The 20407-nt window shown below is 44.8% G+C and overlaps 1 protein-coding gene across 1 annotated transcript in view; it reads left to right on the forward strand.

Moving 5' to 3' along the window:
* Positions 1 to 20407, forward strand: part of NCAPH2 (non-SMC condensin II complex subunit H2) — a 205580-nt gene that overhangs the window by 20832 nt on the left and 164341 nt on the right. The window contains exon 3 of the mRNA XM_069765477.1: positions 12587 to 12688. Coding sequence (XP_069621578.1) covers positions 12587 to 12688 — 102 coding nt within the window. The remainder of the gene's footprint in view (positions 1 to 12586; positions 12689 to 20407) is intronic.

Raw genomic sequence — 20407 nt, forward strand, 5'->3', positions numbered from 1 at the left:
TCTTTTCTCCCAATTCACTGGCTGGTGGTGACTACCGACGCCAGTCTCCTCGGTTGGGGAGCAGTATTTCGCCACCACACTGCCAAGGGGCGTTGGACCATTCAGGAGTCGAGACTTCCGATAAACATCTTGGAGATTCGAGCGATCAGATTTGCCCTGAGACGTTTCCACTTCCTCCTCCGCGGGTCGACCAATTCGAATTCAATCAGACAACGTCACAGCTGTGGCATACATAAACCATCAGGGGGGTACCCGTAGCAGGGCGGCGATGTGGGAGGTCTCCCACATTCTCAGTTGGGCCGAGAACAACCTCTCCACCATTTCTGCAGTGCACATTCCAGGCGTCGAGAACTGGGCGGCGGATTTTCTCAGCCGTCAGGGTCTTGCCTCGGGGGAGTGGGAACTCGATCCTGAGGTTTCCAGCAGATTTGCCTTCGCTGGAGGACTCCGGACGTGGATGTGACGGTGTCCAGACTGAACGCAAAAGTTCCCAATTTCATAGCACGGTCTTGGGATCCCCAGGCCATCAGGCTGGACGCACTGATATCCCCATGGCATCGGTTCCACTTCCCGTACGTGTTTCCTCCGCTTCCTTTACTACCGAAGGTAAGCCGAAAAATCAAGATGGAGGGGGTTCCTTTGATCCTAGTCGCCCCAGATTGGCCATGTGGTACATGGAGCTCGTTCAACTCGTATCAGACGTTCCCTGGCGGCTACCAGATTGCCCAGATCTGCTTCGACATGGGCCAATCTACCACCAGAGCTCAGGGGCCCTACGTTTAACGGCTTGGCTGTTGAAACCTGGATCCTTACTCAAGCTGGTTTCTCCCAGCAAGTTATTGCCACCATAAGCGCCCGCAAGACGTCTTCCGCTCGCATCTGTCACCGCACCTGGAAAGCCGCCTTCTCATGGTGCAGGCTCTCTGGACGTCCTCTCGTTTTTTCAATTCCCTCCATTCTGGAATTTCTCCAGTCCGGCTTGGATTCCGGTCTGGCGCTTAGTTCTCTCCAAGGGTCAGATCTTTGCATTACCCGTGTTGTTCCAACGTAAGATTGCTGCTAACTTGCAAGTCGGGACTTTTGTTCAGGGGGTCTCTCACGTAGTACCCCCCCTATAGAATGCCGTTAGAGACCTGGGATTTCAATTTGGTCCTGAATGTTCTTCAGGAGTCCCCTTTTGAACCTCTGCAAGATGTCTCGCTGATTGTTCTCTCCGGGAAGGTCGCCTTTCTTGTATCAGTAACCTCTATCAGGCGAGTCTGAGTTGGCCACCCTGTCCTGCTGGGCGCCCTTCCTTTCCATCCACCAGGACAAAGTAGTCCTACGTCCATCTCCGTGTTTTCTTCCCAAGGTGGTTTCATCCTTCCACCTCAATGAAGATATCGTTCTTCCCTCCTTCTGCCCACAGCCAAGACATAGGGTTGAAAAGGCCCTTCACACCTTGGGTGTGGTAAGGGCTCTCAGGAGATACATTTCTAGGACTGCCCGTCGCATCAGTTTTTCACAATTTCTGACGGATCTGTTTTTTTTTTCTTTCCCTAAATTCGCCAGATTGAGCCTGACTGCAAAAAAACTGATGTGTGAAAGTAGCCTTAGAAGCTGAGGGAAGGAAGCCCCGCTGATTTTATTTCTCCGATTCCCTTTTAATTAGGGCTTTCACTGCTGGAATTACAGGAAAGGCCCTCCTTCTCCTTTCTGCCAGTCCTGCAAACATTATCTCTTGAGTTGTTTGAGCCTCTTTGGTATCCGTGCACCCTATAGTGTTCCTAACTGATCTAACTAAGTTGGCGATACTATCTATAGGGAAACACGCGCGACTTTTCATGTCTGATGAAGGTGAAGAGGATGACTGCGAGGAGTCGGAGGTTTCCTTAAAGGGGTTGTCCACTACTTTCAATTAACCCCCCCCAATGTATCCCCACAAGGCCCCTAATGAATTTTGTTAATACCTTTTGTTGCCGTTTTCGCCTTCGAGCGGCGCTGTGCCGGCGGCTGAGGTGGGTCACGTGACCCCCAGGCTGCAGCCGCCGCTAATTTCCGCCGACGTCACGTCAATTTCCAGACTCTGCAAATGCCATAAAGTGAGACCCTGAACTAAGGTAACCTCTTAGTGATGCACTGCAGGAGCCATTGGCTCCTGTCAGTGTGTCACTGGAGGTCCTATAGAGCAGTGACATCACCCGATGTCACTGTGCTATAGGGGAGATCGTCGTGGGACCCTCGTTATTAATTAGACTGCGTCGGACAGGGAGTATACGGTTTATTATTTTTAATTTTTTGCGGGCGATTGAGTATGGGAAGTATGGTTAAATTAAAAATATTAAAATACTTTTTTCTGGCTGTCTTTCTTTATTTATTTTTTTTACACTTTAACTACTGTAGTGAAACTACTTTCACTACTTTACACAATTGACGCCTCTCCATTATTAACCCGGCTTAATGTCACCTTACAACAGCAAGGTGACATTGACCCCTTATTACCCCATATCCCACTGCTACTCGGGAGTGGGAAGAGAGGGGCTAAGTGCGCCATTTCTGGGGCAGCTGCGGACTGTTTGTAGCTGAGGGGGGGGGGGGGGTTTAGGTTTGGGGCAATATCCATGGCCCCTCTCTAGGCTATGAATATAAGCCCGCAGCTGTCTGCGTAGCCTTTCTGGGTATAAAATATAGGGGGACCCCACCTCATTTTTTTTTTTTTTTTTTGGTTCCCCTATTTTAATAGCCAGTAAAGGCTACGCAGACAGCTGCGGGCTGATATTCATAGCCTGGGAGAGGCCATGGGTATTACCCCCTTCCCAGGCTACAAATATTGGCCCCGGCCGTCTGCTTTCCCCCTCTGGTGCAGAAAACTGCGCAGGAGCACGCGCCATTTTTTTTTTTTTAAAACTGAAACGTATTGTTCATTAACCCCTTTCTGCCAGCTGACTGAATAGTACGTCAGCTGGCAGTATCCCCTGCTTTGAGGTTGGTTCCGGCGGTGAGCCCACTTCAAAGCCGTAACATGTCAGCTGTTTTTGATTTAAAAAAAAAAAAAAATAGGATTAACCTGATCGCTAAACGGCGTAGCGAGAAAAAAAATTAAAAGCAAAAATTGTTTTTTTTTGTCGCTGTGACATTGCATTAAAATGCAATAACTGGCGATCAAAAGAACGTATCTGCACAAAAGTGGTATCATTAAAAAAGTTAGTTCGGCACGCAAATACTTAGCCCTCACCCAACCCGATATCTCAGAAAGTATAGATGCTATGGGTATTGGAAAATGGTGCAATTATTTTATTTATTTTTTAGCAAAGTTTGGAATTTTTTTTCACCACTTATATAAAAAAATAACCTAGACATGTTTGGTATCTATGAACTCGTAATGACCTGGAGAATCAATAATAGCACGTCAGTTTTACGCTGTGTGCACACGTTGCAGATTTGGTGCAGAATTTTCTCCACAAAATTTGCATCTCCTGGCAGTAAACGCAGCTGCATTTATTAATGCGTTTTTGTGCATTTTTTGCAGGGTTTTGATACGTTTTTGATGCACTTTTTTGGCGGTTTTTGATGTAGTGGTGCATTTTTGCGCTGTTTTGGTGCTTTTTTTAATGCAGTTTTTGGTGCGTTTTTTGCACGGTTTTGATGTTTTTTTGGTGCAGTTTTGATTCAGTCTTTGGTGCAGTTTTGATGCTGTTTAGCGATTTTGGTGCTGTTTTTGGTGTAGTTTTTGGTGCGTTTTTAATGCTTTTTTTCTATGCGTTTTTGAAAGCTAAATAAAGATGTATTATTGAACAAAAAAAAAAAAAAAGATTTGTGATGTCATTATTGGCCAACATCCTCTTTTACATTTGTCCAACCCACACTCCATTACACACATAGATACAGATGGATGAGATGGATAGACAGATCTACATATAGATAGATCTATGGATGCATACATCTATCTATTCATATATCTATCTATAGATATATCTGGATAGATATATCTATTGATAGATGTATAGATAGTGTAGGGTGCGCGTCCACTGTCCGGATTACATCCGGATTGAATGCTGCATACTTTTAGTCCCATTCGGATGATGCCTGCACACACACTCCCAAAGACCCCCCACACAGACCTGCACACACCCTGAGAGACCCGCACACACCCGAACAGTCCCGCACACACATACACGCACACAGTCACCGCCCACACACTTCCCTCCTCCCGAACTGCAGCCTTTCTCGGACCCACATCCGCAGCAAAACTGCAGATCTTTTTTACATCTGCGGTTTTGCTGTTGTTGTGCCCGACTTAATGCAAGTCTGTGGGTGCAGAAACTCTGCAGTTCCGCACAAAAGAAGTGACATGCTGCGGAAAAAAAAGCTGCGTTTCGGTGCGGCTTTCCGCAGCATGTGCACAACAAGTCTGCGGCTCCCATAGACTTACATTGGTTGTGCACTACACTGCGGATTTGATGCAATTCCGTGTGGCAAAAAACGCTGCGAATCTGCAATCAAATCCGCAACGTGTGCACACAGCCTTAGCATTCAGTGAACCTAACAAAAAACAAGTGTTGGATTGCACTTTTTTTGCAACTTCATTGCACTTTGAATTTTTTTCACATTTTCTGTTACACGACATGGTAAAACCAATGATGTCGTTCAAAAGTAAAACTTGTACCACAAAAGACAAGCCCTCACATGGCCATACTGATGGAAAAACTATGGCTCTGGAAAGAAGGGGAGCGATAAACGAAAACGAAAAAAGCTCCAAGGGTGAAGGTGTTTAGAAACATGGATATGGACATATCTGTGGAAATAGACATAGATATATAGATATATCTCTGTATCTATCTATCTATCTAATGGAGTGTGGGTTGGACAAATGTAAAAGAGGAGGTGGACAGAAAAGACATCACAAATCATTTTGAAGATAGAGGAGGGAGATGAGGGAGGAGTTTGGGTGTGTTTTGGAGTGGGTGTGCTAGGTTCGGGCTTAGAAGCCTGTGCAAAGCATCATGGAACTTGTAGTATTAGAGCACATTAAGTCAGGAGAAAGGAAGTTGTCGATTAACCCCATGAGAGCTAGATCCAGCACTAAAGATGTGCTGCTACAGCATGATGAAAGGTAATATTGCTAAAATAAACACAGTGGATGTTTTCAGTGGCACATAATAGCAAGATTTATGGAAAAAAAAAAGTTATAGTAGTGGACAACTTCTTTACTGTAACTGTCCGATTCTGAGCTGAGGTTGGGGGTTGGGAGGGGCTGAGTGCATAGGGTACATTATTTATGTTTTAATTTCTGTCTCTTGGTCTGAAAGAAGGTATATAGCAAGAGATGAAGTCAGCCTAATGGGTAGAGCCCCATACACTCATCCTGTGAAGCCATACAATAACGGTCTGGAGGATGGGGTACAGTCCGAGTCCTGGGGGCATCTGCCACATCACCCTTCCGACTCCTGTCTGTGGAACCTCTGCTGGGGCGCCTGGATCCAATGCTCTATGCTTGAGTCCACCTCTGGTGGGTGCACGTCATGAGTCTCATCTTGTGGGGATGACATCTTTGCACACCGGTGGCTCCCCTGCTTCTGGTTTATATTTTGAATCCAGCGCTGTTCCCGCCGGTTGCCCCGCCTCTTCCAGTTTGCCTCGGATGTACCCATCACTTCCGGGGCAGGAGCGCTCTCCGGCACATTATGCGGCATTATCCCTCGGCCGCCCCGCTGATATCGGCCTCCGTGGTATAGCGGAGGCGGCCGGCGTCTGCCCCAGTTTTCCGGATGCTCCACACGATATCGCGTGTGTCGGGGCGGCCTCACCCGAACCCCGACCACGCGCCACGCTTCTACGTGGTACCGGGCGGTCCTCCCCGTACCCGGTACGCACGGATACCTTTGTCAGATGAGGAGTGAGTCTGATGGACAGAACTCCCCCGATGCTTCCTTTGGACCGCAGCCCTTGCCGTTCCCACAGATACCGCACAGGCGGCGTACACTGGCCAAGGTATTTTCTTTCCGTGGGTCTTCTTCCTTTGGTTCCCATAGGAACAGGACACCTACTGAGGTGGAGAGGTGTACCGCCCCTTTTATTTCTGTAGGTTTCCTGTACCTATGGGCAGATCCCTCTCTCAAGTGGGTGCTGTTGTGGCGAAGGGTTAAAAAAAAAATACTGAGCTCCCACAGTTGTTTAACTCTAGCTGAATATATTCAGTAAAAATGCTGAAGTAGATGCCGATTTACTGCAGTATATTTTTTTACTGTCTCTAATATAGTCCAATCAACTAATCTAAATTATTTTTTATTCATTTCTTTTGTCACACAAAAAAACCCCTTAACAACTAGAGGTCAATGAGCGCTGGTCGGTGACGAATATCACTGAATGGCTGCAGGACGAATGCACGCTTGTGGTGCAAATAGGGGATAAAAAAATCCTTGCCAAAAGCGAGCATGGATGCCAATCAGTGATGTGCGACTGATCAGCGGCTTGGCATCGCGCACACACAGTAGTGCAAAGGTGTGTGTGTGGAATAGGGACAAAAATTCTGGAAACAGCGAGCACGGGTGCTGATAGGTGATTTACGTCACTGATCAGCACTCGGCGGCTGCAGGACGCATGAAAAAAAAAATTCCAACAATGAGATATCAAGTATGGATTAGAGTTCAGCAGAAGACGAGGGGGAGAGAAGGTGGTTATGAAGAGGGGTGTTGGGGTGGATTAGGAAAGATAAGTGATCAGGAGTGTATACTTCCAGTAATGGCACAAGCTTCAAAACGCCTGTGGCACGACAAGGCCCAGCACAGTGCGGCAGAACAGTAGTGTGACAGTTCTGCACACGTCCGAAGCTAGAATGAGAAGTGCAGAGCTGTCCTAGTGAGGTCAGATTGTGTCTGTTTTCTCTGATTGGTGCTATCAATGTCATCGTCCAATCGCACCAATCAGTGCCGAATCAAAGGCTGGACATCAGTGTTTCAGGCAATTTCATTGCCAATCACTGAACGCTGTGATTGGCTTTTCAATCACAGCGATTTGTAGTTGGGGAGGGGGGCGGTGGATGGAGGCAGCACCCTCTGTGGCAGCAACTTCTCGTGCTTTCCTGTAAGATTCAGCAGGCATCTTGTTATCTCCTGCGGTGACGGTGCCGCATTGAAGATATGACGTATCCATAAGTCCAAGGTCTATACGTACTCCCTATCCTGGATGCATGGATACGTCCAAGGTCGTGAAGAGGTAAATTTCATTATCGATTTTTCTTGTGCAGAGGGACCAGGCAGTGCTGCCCTTTGTCCCCCCTTTTGTTTGCCATTGCCTTGGAATCACTAGCTGTCAGGATCTGCCGGAATGCAGGGTATCAAGGGAATAAAGTGGGTTCACGTGAGCAGGGCTGTGGAGTCGGAGCCCATTTTGGTGGAGTCGATGTCATGGAAATTGAGGAGTTTGGAGGTTTGGCTTACAGACTCCACAGCCCTGCATTTGAGGACCACTTGGGGTTATATGCAGATGATTTAATCCTGTTTATGGCTAATCTAAAGGTACCGTTACACTAAACGACTTACCAACATTCACGACCAGCGATACGACCTGGCCGTGATCGTTGGTAAGTCGTTGTGTGGTCGCTGGGGAGCTGTCACACAGACAGCTCTCTCCAGCGACCAACGATCAGGGGAAAGACTTCGGCATCGTTAAAACTGTCTTCAACGATGCCGAAGTCCCCAGGTAACCAGGGTAAACATCGGGTTACTAAGTGCAGGGCCGTGCTTAGTAACCCGATATTTACCCTGGTTACCATTGTAAAAGTAAAAAAAAACCAAACGGTACATACTCACATTCCGATGTCTGTCACGTCCCCCGCTGTCAGCTTCCCGCACTGACTGTGTCAGCGCCGGCTGTAAAGCAGAGCACAGCGGTGACGTCACCGCTGTGCTCTGCTTTACGGCCGGCGCTGACAGTCAGTGCAGGGAATCTGACGGCGGGGGACATGACAGACATCGGAATGTGAGTATGTACTGTTTGGTTTTTTTACTTTTACAATGGTAACCAGGGTAAATATCGGGTTACTAAGCGCGGCCCTGCGCTTAGTAACCCGATATTTACCCTGGTTACAAGTGAACACATCGCTGGATTGGCGTCACACGCCGATGACAGCGTGTGATCAGCGACCAAAAAAAGGTCCTGATCATTCCCCAACGATCTCCCAGCAGGGGCCTGATCGTTGGTCGCTGTCACACATAACGAGATCGTTAGCGGGATCGTTGCTACGTCACAAAAAGCGTGACGATGCAACGATATCGTTAACGAAATCATAGTGTGAAGGTACCTTAAGAGTTACACTTCCTTTGGAAATGGGTTTGATTGATTGAATGTTGTTTCCTCTAAGTACTATGGGATGGAAAGTAAGGGATGATTTCTGCAGGCCATGAATAGAATCACATTTTAAATATCTAGGTATCCACATATCAAGAAATCGCATACAACGCCGTGATTTAGAATATGGGGAGCCCTCCCTCTGTCAGTAGCTGGGAGAATCCATGTTATTAAAATGATAGTCCTCCTTAAATTCCTGTATGTTCTGGAACATTCAGCCTCCATAGCCGCACAAAAATCTGTGCCATGACCAACTCCCATATGGGGCTCAAATTGATGCAAACTGAAACTGACCACTCTTAAGCAGCCCAGAGATGAGGCAGGTGCGAACTCCCAGACTTCTCATAGTACTTAGTTGGCCAGCTTCTGGGAAGCAGGTAATCATTTGCCTAATTCTGAACACCACCTTGTGCACTAAATGGGGTCTTGGAGGCACCAGAGCAATCCTTCTTGGAAATTCACAGATTTGGGGTTCAAGTGTGCAGAGCTACCAAAACGATTTCTCAATTCAAGGACACCGTAGCGGAGTACCCTCTTACAGCATAACAGTGCTTTTCCCGAATTGCTAAATTTCCAAGATGCTTAGGTGTCAAGACACTGGCAGAGGAGCGTATCCAGGGTATTCTTGTTTCCTTTGATCAGGGTGGATTTAATTTAAATCTAACTGATTTAAATCACGATTTAAATCACGATTTAAATCACTAGTCAGTAAGGCTTGATTTAAATCAGTGATTTAAATCAAAGTTTCTACCTAACTGAATTTGACTCCGCAGAGGTCCCAGCCTCTTCTTCACGGCAAAAATGTTACAACATGAACAGAGTTGAGAAAAAGACCTTAATCCTATTGTTCTACAAACCTATGAATACAGAATCAACCCCTTCAGTGCCAAGTCCAAGAAGTTAGACAATATGTTTCTGATTGTTTGGAGTGGAATAGATCTGCACAACACAAGAAGAATGTGAATCTAAATGTGAGGAGGAGGAAGGGCAAGCAGACAAGAAAATGAAAGTGAAACTTTGAGCACAATACTGCAGCATAGCCACAGACAGACAAGTCTGGATCTGTTTGTGTGTACGATCTGAGGTTTATTACATTCTTTCCTTATAATGGCAGCAGGCCGTAAAAGAGACCCAGTTTGGGAATATTTTAATGAAGCTCCTTCGCCTATCGGTAAGGCAGGCATGCGTGCAAACGATGCAACAAAGAGATGCAAGGCCTGGTGGCGCGAATGAGGCAACATCACCGCACTTCTCATGATGTTGCCTCATTCGCGCCACCAGGCCTTGCATCTTTGTTGCATCGTTTGCACGCATGCCTGCCTTACCGATAGGCGAAGGAGCTTGTTTCCAAAATTGTGCTGATGTAAGGTTGACATGTGGGAAAAGTTATTTTTTAACTATTTTATGTCACGCCACTCTCTGATTTAAGGGCACAAAAATTAAGTTTGAAAATTGCAAAAGTTTTGCCAAATTTCCATTTTTTTACATAAACGTGAGTCATTTTAAAGAAATGTTACCACTAACGTGAAGTACAATATGTCACGAAAAAACAATATCAGAATCAGTGGGAACTGTGGAAGCGTTCCTGAGCTATAACCGCATATAGTGGTCCGAAGTGTAAAAATTGGCTTGTTCATGAAGCACAAGATTGGCTCTCTTGCTAAGGGGTTAAAGTATGTGATATTTGGTGCCTGACATGGGTGTCTTATGGTTTTGGTAAGATATTAGACCAATGGTATGTTAGGAGAAGGTTAACTTTGCCAAACAGTATTAATGAACAATGAGAAATGTTGTTTGTTCTATGATTTAACCTTGGTATGTTGTATAATCTTTAATAAACTAGAGTTTTAAAAAAAATCCACATCAAAAACGCAACAGATACTTGTACCGTGAACTTAGCCTAAAAGTATGATCTCTCTGAAACCACGCAGCATTTGAGTGGAACACAGAGCCACAATAATACTGCCATTCTTTGCATGCTGCCAGGGGTTCAAATGTCATGAATTGGTTGAGAGGTCCCTCTACTGGGTGGACCTAAACTATAATTATTTTTTAGATCAATAACTGTAAATCCATGCGTAAACTAATAATTTATTTCTATTTACTTTCCAAGTATTAAATTATACTGCAAAAAAAAAGGGAACACTTAAGCAACACACTGTAACTCCAAGTCAATCACACTTCTGTGAAATCAACCTGTCCAGTTATGAAGCAACACTGATTGTGAATTAAATTCTTCTGCTGTTGTGCAAATGGCAAAAACAGGTAAAAATGATAGGCAATTAGCAAGACAACCCCTATAAAGCAGTGGTTCTGCAGGGACAGGCCACACACCATTTCTCTTTTCTCATCCTTTTTGGCTGTTGTTTTGGTCACTTTAGCATTTTGTCATTGCTCTCAGCCCTAGAGATGGCACACGGTGGTGTCTACATCACACAGAAGTTGTTCAGGTAGTGCAGCTCATCCAGGAAGGCATACCAATGCAAGCTGTGGCAACAAGGGTAGCTGTGTCTGTCAGCACAGTGTCCAGAGCATGGAGCAGATATCAGGAGACAGGCCAGTACACCAGGAGACATGGAGGGGGCTGTAGGAGGCAACAACCCAGCAGCAGAACCTCTACCTCCTTTGTGCAAGGAGGAACTGGAGGAGCAATGCCAGTCCTTCAAAAAGACCTCCAGCAGGCCACTAATATCCATGTGTCTCGACGTCCACAAGTGGGTATTTTGCTTACAACCCAACACCGTTCAGCGCGATGGGCATTTGCAGAGAACACCAAGATGTGCAGATTCGACATTGGCACCCTGTGCTCTTCACGGATGAGAGCAGTTTCACACTGAGCACATATGACAGTCTAAAGATGCTGTGGAGAACTTTCTGCCTGCAACAACCTCCAGTATGGCTGGTTTGGCAGTGGGTCAGTAATGGTGTGAGGAGGCATTTCTTTGGAGGGCAGCACCTCCAGAGGTACCCTGACTTCCATTAGGTGTCGGGATGAGAGCCTCTGACCCATTGTGAGACCATGTGCAGGTGCATTGGGCCCTGGTTTCTTTCTGATGGATGACAATGCTAGGCTTTGTGGCTGAAGTGTATTAGCATGATGAAAACATTAATGCTATGGACTGGCCTGCCCATTCCCCAGACCTGAATCCAGTCGAGCACATCTGGGAAATCATGTCATGTTCCATCCACTGACGTCATGTTGCACCACAGACTGTCCAGGAGTTGACAGATGCTTTAATCCAGGTCTGGGAGATCATCACTCGGGAGAACATCTGCCTCATCAGGCCATGCCCAGGCCTTGTAGGGAGGTCATACAGGACGTGGAGGCCACACACAGCATTTCCACTGACGTTGGATCGGCCTGTAATTTGATTTTGAATATCATTCCAAATCCAGACCACTGTAAGATATTAATTTTTACAATTTTTGTTTTTTTGTTCTGAACACATTCCACTATGTAGTAAAGATTTGCAACTGGAATATTTCATTCAGTGATATCTAGGATGTAGTATTTTAGTGTTCCCTTTATTTTTTTGAGCACTGTATATTAAGCAATAATGAGTCATATACGCTAAACCCGAGTTTGCTGCGGTCAGCGAAAGTCCTGTGCAGTGTCTAACCACTTCATTCACTGCAGACAGCCAGTGGAATCATTGTAGCTCGAGATGCAGAGATTTTACCTGTGACATTGAGGCTGTGTGCACACGTTGCTTTTTTTTTCTGGTTTTTCCCGATAAAAACGCTATAAAACTGCAAAAAAAACCCGCATACAATAAGCATCCCATCATTTAGAATGAATTCCGCATGTTTTGTGCACATGATGCGTTTTTTTTCCGCGAAAAAAGGCATCACGGTAAAAACCGCAGCATGTTCATTAATTTTGCGGTTTTTTTTGCGGATTTCCCACTACAAAATGCATTAGAAAGTGTCCGGAAAAAAACGCGGCAAAAACGCGTCTAAACCGTGGCAAAAACGCATGCGGTTTTCTTGCGGATTTTTTGCAGAAAATGTCCGGTTTTTCTCAGGAATTTTCTGCGAGAAATCCTGAACGTGTGCACATAGCCTAAAGTTAATATTTCCTCTTGTGTTTGAATAGAAAGCAAATGCGCATTTTGGTTTCATGATCTGTACGTTGCTTTGCTTTCTACAAAATACAATGAAAATATCTAGATATTTTATAACACATTTTCTTTTTATTACGGTATTTTCTATCGATTTAGGATGAAGTCTTAAAATAATTGAATTTATATTGTTATAGTTGGATCAGATCTGCATATCTTTTGATGGAGGTAAAACCACCATGAACTTTGCAGAAGCCGCTCTCCTTATTCAAGGATCAGCATGTATATACAGTAAAAAAGTAAGTTTGTCTCCCTTTTTTTGTGCATTATCCTGCACTAAAAATTGCTAATCCAACCTATATAAAAAATATTAAAGCTAGCTGCAAATGACAATGGATCTATACTCTCCTCTTATTACAGTTTGCAATCCAGTGCCAATGCTCTTTTGGTCTTCCTTATATTTGATTACAGGTGGTCACCATGTGACCACTTGTAGTCAGTCAATGGCTGCAGCGGTCACTTGTTGTACTATTGGCATAACGAATCCCAATGACCAAAGTAAGACAGGCGACATGCCGTCCAGTTGCAAACAATTCGAGGAAGTAATGAAAGCATTGTTGCTGGATCACTAATAGAATAAGTGGGGAGTAAGAATAGACACACTTCATTCTACACTGCATTATGTTCTTTTTGGCATCATTGCTTAGTTCAGTTGCTTTTTGATTGATAGCATAGTTTGCTGAGCTTTTTTTTTTTAAAAACAACCAACCAACCAACTAACCAACCACACATACCTTGAAACACTGATTCCATACACCCAATCTTCGATTAAGTACTGTACCTTCGGACACAACATTCCTGTGGCTCAGGTAATGTACAAATTGTACTCCGTTACCCCCTACTCTTTACATCAGGACTTAATATGTGCAGTTCACGAAGATGAACATGCAAGAGCTGCCTAATAACCCCAAGAAGCTGCAGTGTATTTGACTTTCCCCTTTGGTGCTCTGTAGATGCTTTCTGTATACTGTATGGCCTAATTATAATAAATATCATGTATTATACATACTGTTGAGGAGCAGCACTTGTTTTTTTTATTTTATTATTGTATGTGCAATGCATACGTTTTTTTTTTTTGGACTAATTCTGCCTGGAACCTGCTTGAAAAAATCCTTTTAAAAAAGGCAACAAGAGTGCACATGTAACCTAAAAAGAATTTTCCGTGGCCAAAACGGGAAAAAAGTCCCTAAGGCCTAACATATAAACCGATAGATACTCATAAGAGCACCAAATGGGTCCCAATATTGTTAATATTAGACAGCATAAATATAAACCCTATGCTGTTAAAAATAAATATAGGTAGTGGAACCCTGAATAATACAGAGGGGTTATTTGAAATCAATATATAAACTTTATTAATTTATAGATAATACATAGGTGGGACAATAACAAGCAAAAGGTAAACAGTGAAAAAACAGCTAAAAAATTGCCACTATCAACAAGATGACAAAATGGATAAGGGCAATAGAAGGAGAAAGAAGAAAAAATAAACATACATGCCCCAATGGGCGCAGCGACACATAAAATCCCAAAGAAGCAACCAGGTAAATACAAATGTAAGCCTATTTAGTATGAAAAGCCGAGTATGTGCTTACTTGCAGTAAGTAGAAAAGCTCAATATCATAATAGTGACAAATAACAGAAGCTCTTCTTTTATGGGCGATCGCTAAGAATAACTCAGTGGAGGCAGTGTCGCCATGCTTTAGGTAAAATGGATAAAGGAGCCAATGCTCCAAACTGCATACAGAGATCCCCAACGGACTGGATTAGGAAGAACCACGTATCAATATAATAATGAGTGACTGGTGCTATCCAGTTTAGGTGATTACCCGGTGCAGCCCAGCATAGGCGGTAATGTCAGATTAGCAAATAAATAAGAGTCCAGAGTCTGGCAGAACATAAAGCAGATTGTTACTATACCTTGGGACATGATGTGACTGGTGTGCCGCTGCGTCCGTAGGGCATGTGAGGCCTCGACGCGCGTTTCGCCGCCTACGGCTTCGTCAGGAGGCGTAATTAAAAGCAGGAAGTCATGGGTATATATATCCGAGAAATGAGGTATCATTGGCGAATCGGCGCACTGCCGGACATGATGCTCCGCCCCATGAGGGGACGACCCGGCGTGCCGCGTCGGCGATGGGAGGGAGGACTAATGTCATCACGTCCCATCGCCAAGGCAACACGTCCGAGTCCTCCACAACATCCGGCCGGGGCAGCGCATGCCCAGAGCGCGTCTGCGCCTAAATAACAGGAGGACATGCTGAAGTGTCCGAAGGGAGAGACCGGTCAGTAGATGAAAAATCTGCACACGCGCCGCGCCATCGCGCGGGGACAGCGTCCGGTACGCGGCGGGGGTGGGGGGAAAAGAAGACAGACGTCATCACCACCCGTCGTCATGGCGACGCGTCCAGGCCGCCCCATCGCGAGAAAGGTACCGCGCATGCGCAAGACGCTGAACCAGAAGGGGAGATATAGGGAGCTGGGAAATAGAATACTAGGGTCTGCTAAAGGTATAATCTATAAAGGCAAAATAGTAAAACCTAGAAACAACCTAGAAAAAAGAGATAAAGAAGAGCTCCTATGGCAATCTAGATGAGAATATATAAATATATATGTATGTTACTATAAGCGGACATAGTTAAACAGTGACATAATTTGGGCATAATCATGCATATACAGAAAGAACGTAAAGAAACGTATGTACAGAAATAATGATCTAAGGAGACAAGCATCGAAACACTTGAAAAATAGTAGTAACACATGATAAATGCAAATGCCCTGTCCTTGGACTGAAAATGGCCATACTTAGATCGCCATTTGATCAGCCCAAAAATCCGTTTAAGGGTTTTCTGCTATATTGCCTTATAATACAGAGGCCTGCTATTAAATCATTAGGTGGAATATAAAAAAGTACAGTTACCCACCTCTGTTGATCTAATTAAAGAAAACCTTCTTAGGGAAGGTGCATAGTACAATCATATAAAAGTCCTAGCACAACTTAAGTAACACAGATACTGTAGTACCCTTTAGAATATGACAAAATATAAGAAGATCTAGTCCATAGTGTTTATCGTAGTTGGTCCGTATTCGTGTAGTATGTCATCCGTAGCTCTCTCTCCGGATAATATCTCCTGTTCGATGTATGTCCTCATAAGATGGAATATGATACGTCAGAATGTGTCAAAAGAATATCTGAAGAGTAAAAAGTAACAAATAAATATATATACAAATACACATAAACAGCAAGGAAAACCATGACTAATTAAAATAGCGCATAGATGGAAATTAAAGGAAAGACTTGAAACTGATGGCTTCATTAAGGCCGAATGGTGTCATAGTATTGAGTGTCACGATCCATCGTGTCTCTCTTTGCAGGAGCTTTTGTTTTAAATTACCGCCGCGGATTCCCATGTAGACATGGTCAATGCCGCGAGCTATCATGCCTTTTGGATTGCATGCATGGGCCTCCAGAAAATGTCTTGGAATTGTTTTAAGGAGATGTGGTTCTGAGCATTGTGCTGCGTTTTTAATGTCTCTCACATGTTCTTGTATGCGGATTTTAAATGCTCTGGTCGTCATACCGATATATATCAGGCCACAGGGGCAACTGATATGATAGACGACTGCCTCTGTATTACATGTGATATGATGTACTATTTTGTAGATCTTATCTCCTTGTGTTGTGTCATCTTGTTGATAGTGGCAATTTTTTAGCTGTTTTTTCACTGTTTACCTTTTGCTTGTTATTGTCCCACCTATGTATTATCTATAATTAATAAAGTTTATATATTGATTTCAAATAACCCCTCTGTATTATTCAGGGTTCCACTACCTATATTTATTTTTAACAGCATAGGGATTATATTTATGCTGTCTAATATTAACAATATTGGGACCCATTTGGTGCTCTTATGAGTATCTATCGGTTTATATGTTAGGCCTTAGGGACTTTTTTCCGTTTTGGCCACAGAAAATTCTTTTTAGAGCGGCCTTGTTCCACCAAGTTTTTGTCCGTTTTTTTAAAAGGTCTTTGATTTTCAGTTTCAAGTCTTTTATATCTGGTTTCTCTCTATCATTCAGCTGCCTCTCACCAAATACCACCCCGAGTTGTGTCACCCAGGTTTTGTCCCGCTTCTTGTAGTCCATGAAACCTGTAAGGGAGTCTATAGACACAGTACAATGAGAAAACCATGTAACCTAAAAAGAATTTTCCGTGGCCAAAACGGAAAAAAGTCCCTAAGGCCTAACATATAAACCGATAGATACTCATAAGAGCACCAAATGGGTCCCAATATTGTTAATATTAGACAGCATAAATATAAACCCTATGCTGTTAAAAATATAGGTAGTGGAACCCTGAATAATACAGAGGGGTTATTTGAAATCAATATATAAACTTTATTAATTATAGATAATACATAGGTGGGACAATAACAAGCAAAAGGTAAACAGTGAAAAAACAGCTAAAAAATTGCCACGATCAACAAGATGACACAACACAAGGAGATAAGATCTACAAAATAGTACATCATATCACATGTAATACAGAGGCAGTCGTCTATCATATCAGTTGCCCCTGTGGCCTGATATATATCGGTATGACGACCAGAGCATTTAAAATCCGCATACAAGAACATGTGAGAGACATTAAAAACGCAGCACAATGCTCAGAACCACATCTCCTTAAAACAATTCCAAGACATTTTCTGGAGGCCCATGCATGCAATCCAAAAGGCATGATAGCTCGCGGCATTGACCATGTCTACATGGGAATCTGCGGCGGTAATTTAAAACAAAAGCTCCTGCAAAAAGAGACACGATGGATCGTGACACTCAATACTATGATACCATTCGGCCTTAATGAAGCCATCAGTTTCAAGTCTTTCCTTTAATTTCCATCTATGCGCTATTTTAATTAGTCATGGTTTTCCTTTTGTTTATGTGTATTTGTATATATATTTATTTGTTACTTTTTACTCTTCAGATATTCTTTTGACACATTCTGACGTATCATATTCCATCTTATGAGGACATACATCGAACAGGAGATATTATCCGGAGAGAGAGCTACGGATGACATACTACACGAATACGGACCAACTACGATAAACACTATGGACTAGATCTTCTTATATTTTGTCATATTCTAAAGGGTACTACAGTATCTGTGTTACTTAAGTTGTGCTAGGACCTTTATATGATTGTACTATGCACCTTCCCTAAGAAGGTTTTCTTTAATTAGATCAACAGAGGTGGGTAACTGTACTTTTTTATATTCCACCTAATGATTTAATAGCAGGCCTCTGTATTATAAGGCAATATAGCAGAAAACCCTTAAACGGATTTTTGGGCTGATCAAATGGCGATCTAAGTATGGCCATTTTCAGTCCAAGGACAGGGCATTTGCATTTATCATGTGTTTTTACTATTTTTCAAGTGTTTCGATGCATGTCTCCTTAGATCATTATTTCTGTACATACGTTTCTTTACGTTCTTTCTGTATATGCATGATTATGCCCAAATTATGTCACTGTTTAACTATGTCCGCTTATAGTAACATACATATATATTTATATATTCTCATCTAGATTGCCATAGGAGCTCTTCTTTATCTCTTTTTTCTAAGTTGTTTCTAGGTTTTACTATCTTGCCTTTATAGATTATACCTTTAGCGGACCCTAGTATTCTATTTTCTCTTCGCCACGACCGCACCCACTGAGAGAGGGGATCCGCCCCTAGGAACAGGAAACCCTACGGAGAGATAAAAGGGGCGGTCCTCCTCGCTCCCACAGTTTGGTTTCCTGTTCCTACGGGAAGATCCACGGAGTGAAGAGGATTCCCAGCCTGGACGCCGCTTGCGCAGTTTACCTGTGAGGACGGCAAGGGCTCCAGGACTGGATGCAGCGTCGGGGGTACTGATTCAGTTTTCCCCCCTCTGCTGGCAGACGTCGCGAGACCGGATCGTGGGGGCCGGTTCGCGGCAGATGTCCGGCGGTCTGCGGGGCAAGCACCAGGTGGTAGCGTCGCGCCGTCCTCGGCGGACGCCTGTGCGGTGTGGAGCCCAGTGTATGCCCCCGGAAGTGCTGGTAAGCTTCCGGGGTGCGGAGGAGTGAGACGATGCCGGCGCTGAAGCCAGTAACAGCGCCGGAGTATCTAATATGGCCGCGACCCGGACGTGGTTAGCACTTCCGGGTTCAACAGGAAGAACATGGCGGCCCCCATGTGGAAAGGACGCCGGCGCTGCATCCCGGCGTCCAGAATGGATTCTGCAAGAGAGCCTGCGGTACCTTCTCTAGAGGTTACCACCGTCACCCCTCGCAGCCATGCCAGCAGCAGCAGCCGCTCTAGGCAGAGCGGATCGTCCAAAAGGAAGCCACCTGCATCTGTCTCTCCTCCTCAGCCGGTACCTGATCGGTCAGCTTCTGGGTGAGTGTGCATCTACCCCACTAGTCTGATTATTGTCCCTCTCCCTTTATAATAGGCAAAAAGGAAGGAAAAAGCGAAACACAAGCAGTGTGCGTTATGTATCCAGCCCCTTCCGGATAGTTACACTAAAAGGCTATGTGATTCATGTATAAAATCAACGTTACGTGAGGAAGCCTCAGTTAAATCAGAGGATATAAGGGCCATGATTAGGGAAGAATTACGAGCCCTACAAAGCGTTGACAGAAAGCCACGTATTAAGGAGAAAAGAGGATACGTTTCACCTGTATCCGATCAGCCGTCTGAGTTAGAGGAAGCAAACTCAGATAGATCGCAGCAGGAGATATCCTCAGATGAGGATCAGGATACGTGCTTCCCCACAGATAGCATTGACAATCTGGTGAGATCAGTTTGCAATACCATGGGCATAGAAGATCTTAACGTCCCTAAAACACAGCAAGACATTATGTTTGCTGGCCTATCCGAAAAGAAGAGACCCTCTTTTCCGGTAATAACGGCAGTAAAAAGTCTGATCAAAAAAGAGTGGGAAAGCCAGGGGCAGAGGGGGTTACCACCATCCTCAAAGAGACGCTACCCCTTTAATGATGAAGAATTCACAACATGGTCAAAAGCCCCAAAAGTAGACGCAGCTGTGGCGTCTACATCAAAGAAATCCTTACTGTCTGTAGAGGATTCAGGATCGTTACAAGATCCTCTAGATCGCAAAGCCGATTCGCTCCTTAAAAGAGCATGGGAGACTTCTGCAGGGGCCTTTAAACCGGCAATCTCAGCCACATGCACCGCAAGATCCATGCTTGTTTGGCTGAGTGACTTGGAAGAAGGGCTGAAAGGAGGTCTCTCTCTCTCTCTCGCTCTCTCTCGCGCTCTCTCTCTCGCGCTCTCTCTCTCGCGCTCTCTCTCTCGCGCTCTCTCTCTCGCTCTCTCTCTCGCGCTCTCTCTCTCGCTCTCTCGCTCTCGCTCTCTCTCGCTCTCTCTCTCGCTCTCTCTCTCGCTCTCTCTCTCGCTCTCTCTCGCTCTCTCTCGCTCTCTCTCGCTCTCTCTCGCTCTCTCTCGCTCTCTCTCGCTCTCTCTCGCGCTCTCTCTCTCGCTCTCTCTCGCGCTCTCTCTCGCGCTCTCTCTCGCGCTCTCTCTCGCGCTCTCTCTCGCGCTCTCTCTCGCGCTCTCTCTCGCGCTCTCTCTCGCGCTCTCTCTCGCGCGCTCGCGCTCTCTCTCGCTCTCTCTCTCGCTCTCTCTCGCTCTCTCTCGCTCTCTCTCTCGCTCTCTCTCTCTCGCTCTCTCTCGCTCTCTCTCGCTCTCTCGCTCTCTCGCTTGCTCGCTCGCGCTCTCTCTCTCTCTCTCTCTCTCTCTCTCCGACTCTATACGCCTGGCATCCAAGTCGGCAGGATTAACCAATGCAGCACGTAGGGCCCTATGGCTTAAGGGCTGGAAAGGTGACCCTCAGACCAAGTCTAAGTTATGCAGCCTCCCATGTCAGGGTGAGTACCTGTTTGGTACCAAACTGGATGAGATCTTAA

The sequence above is a fragment of the Ranitomeya imitator genome, chromosome 4 (assembly GCF_032444005.1).
Source record: "Ranitomeya imitator isolate aRanImi1 chromosome 4, aRanImi1.pri, whole genome shotgun sequence".
In the NCBI taxonomy this organism is placed as follows: Eukaryota; Metazoa; Chordata; class Amphibia; order Anura; family Dendrobatidae; genus Ranitomeya; species Ranitomeya imitator.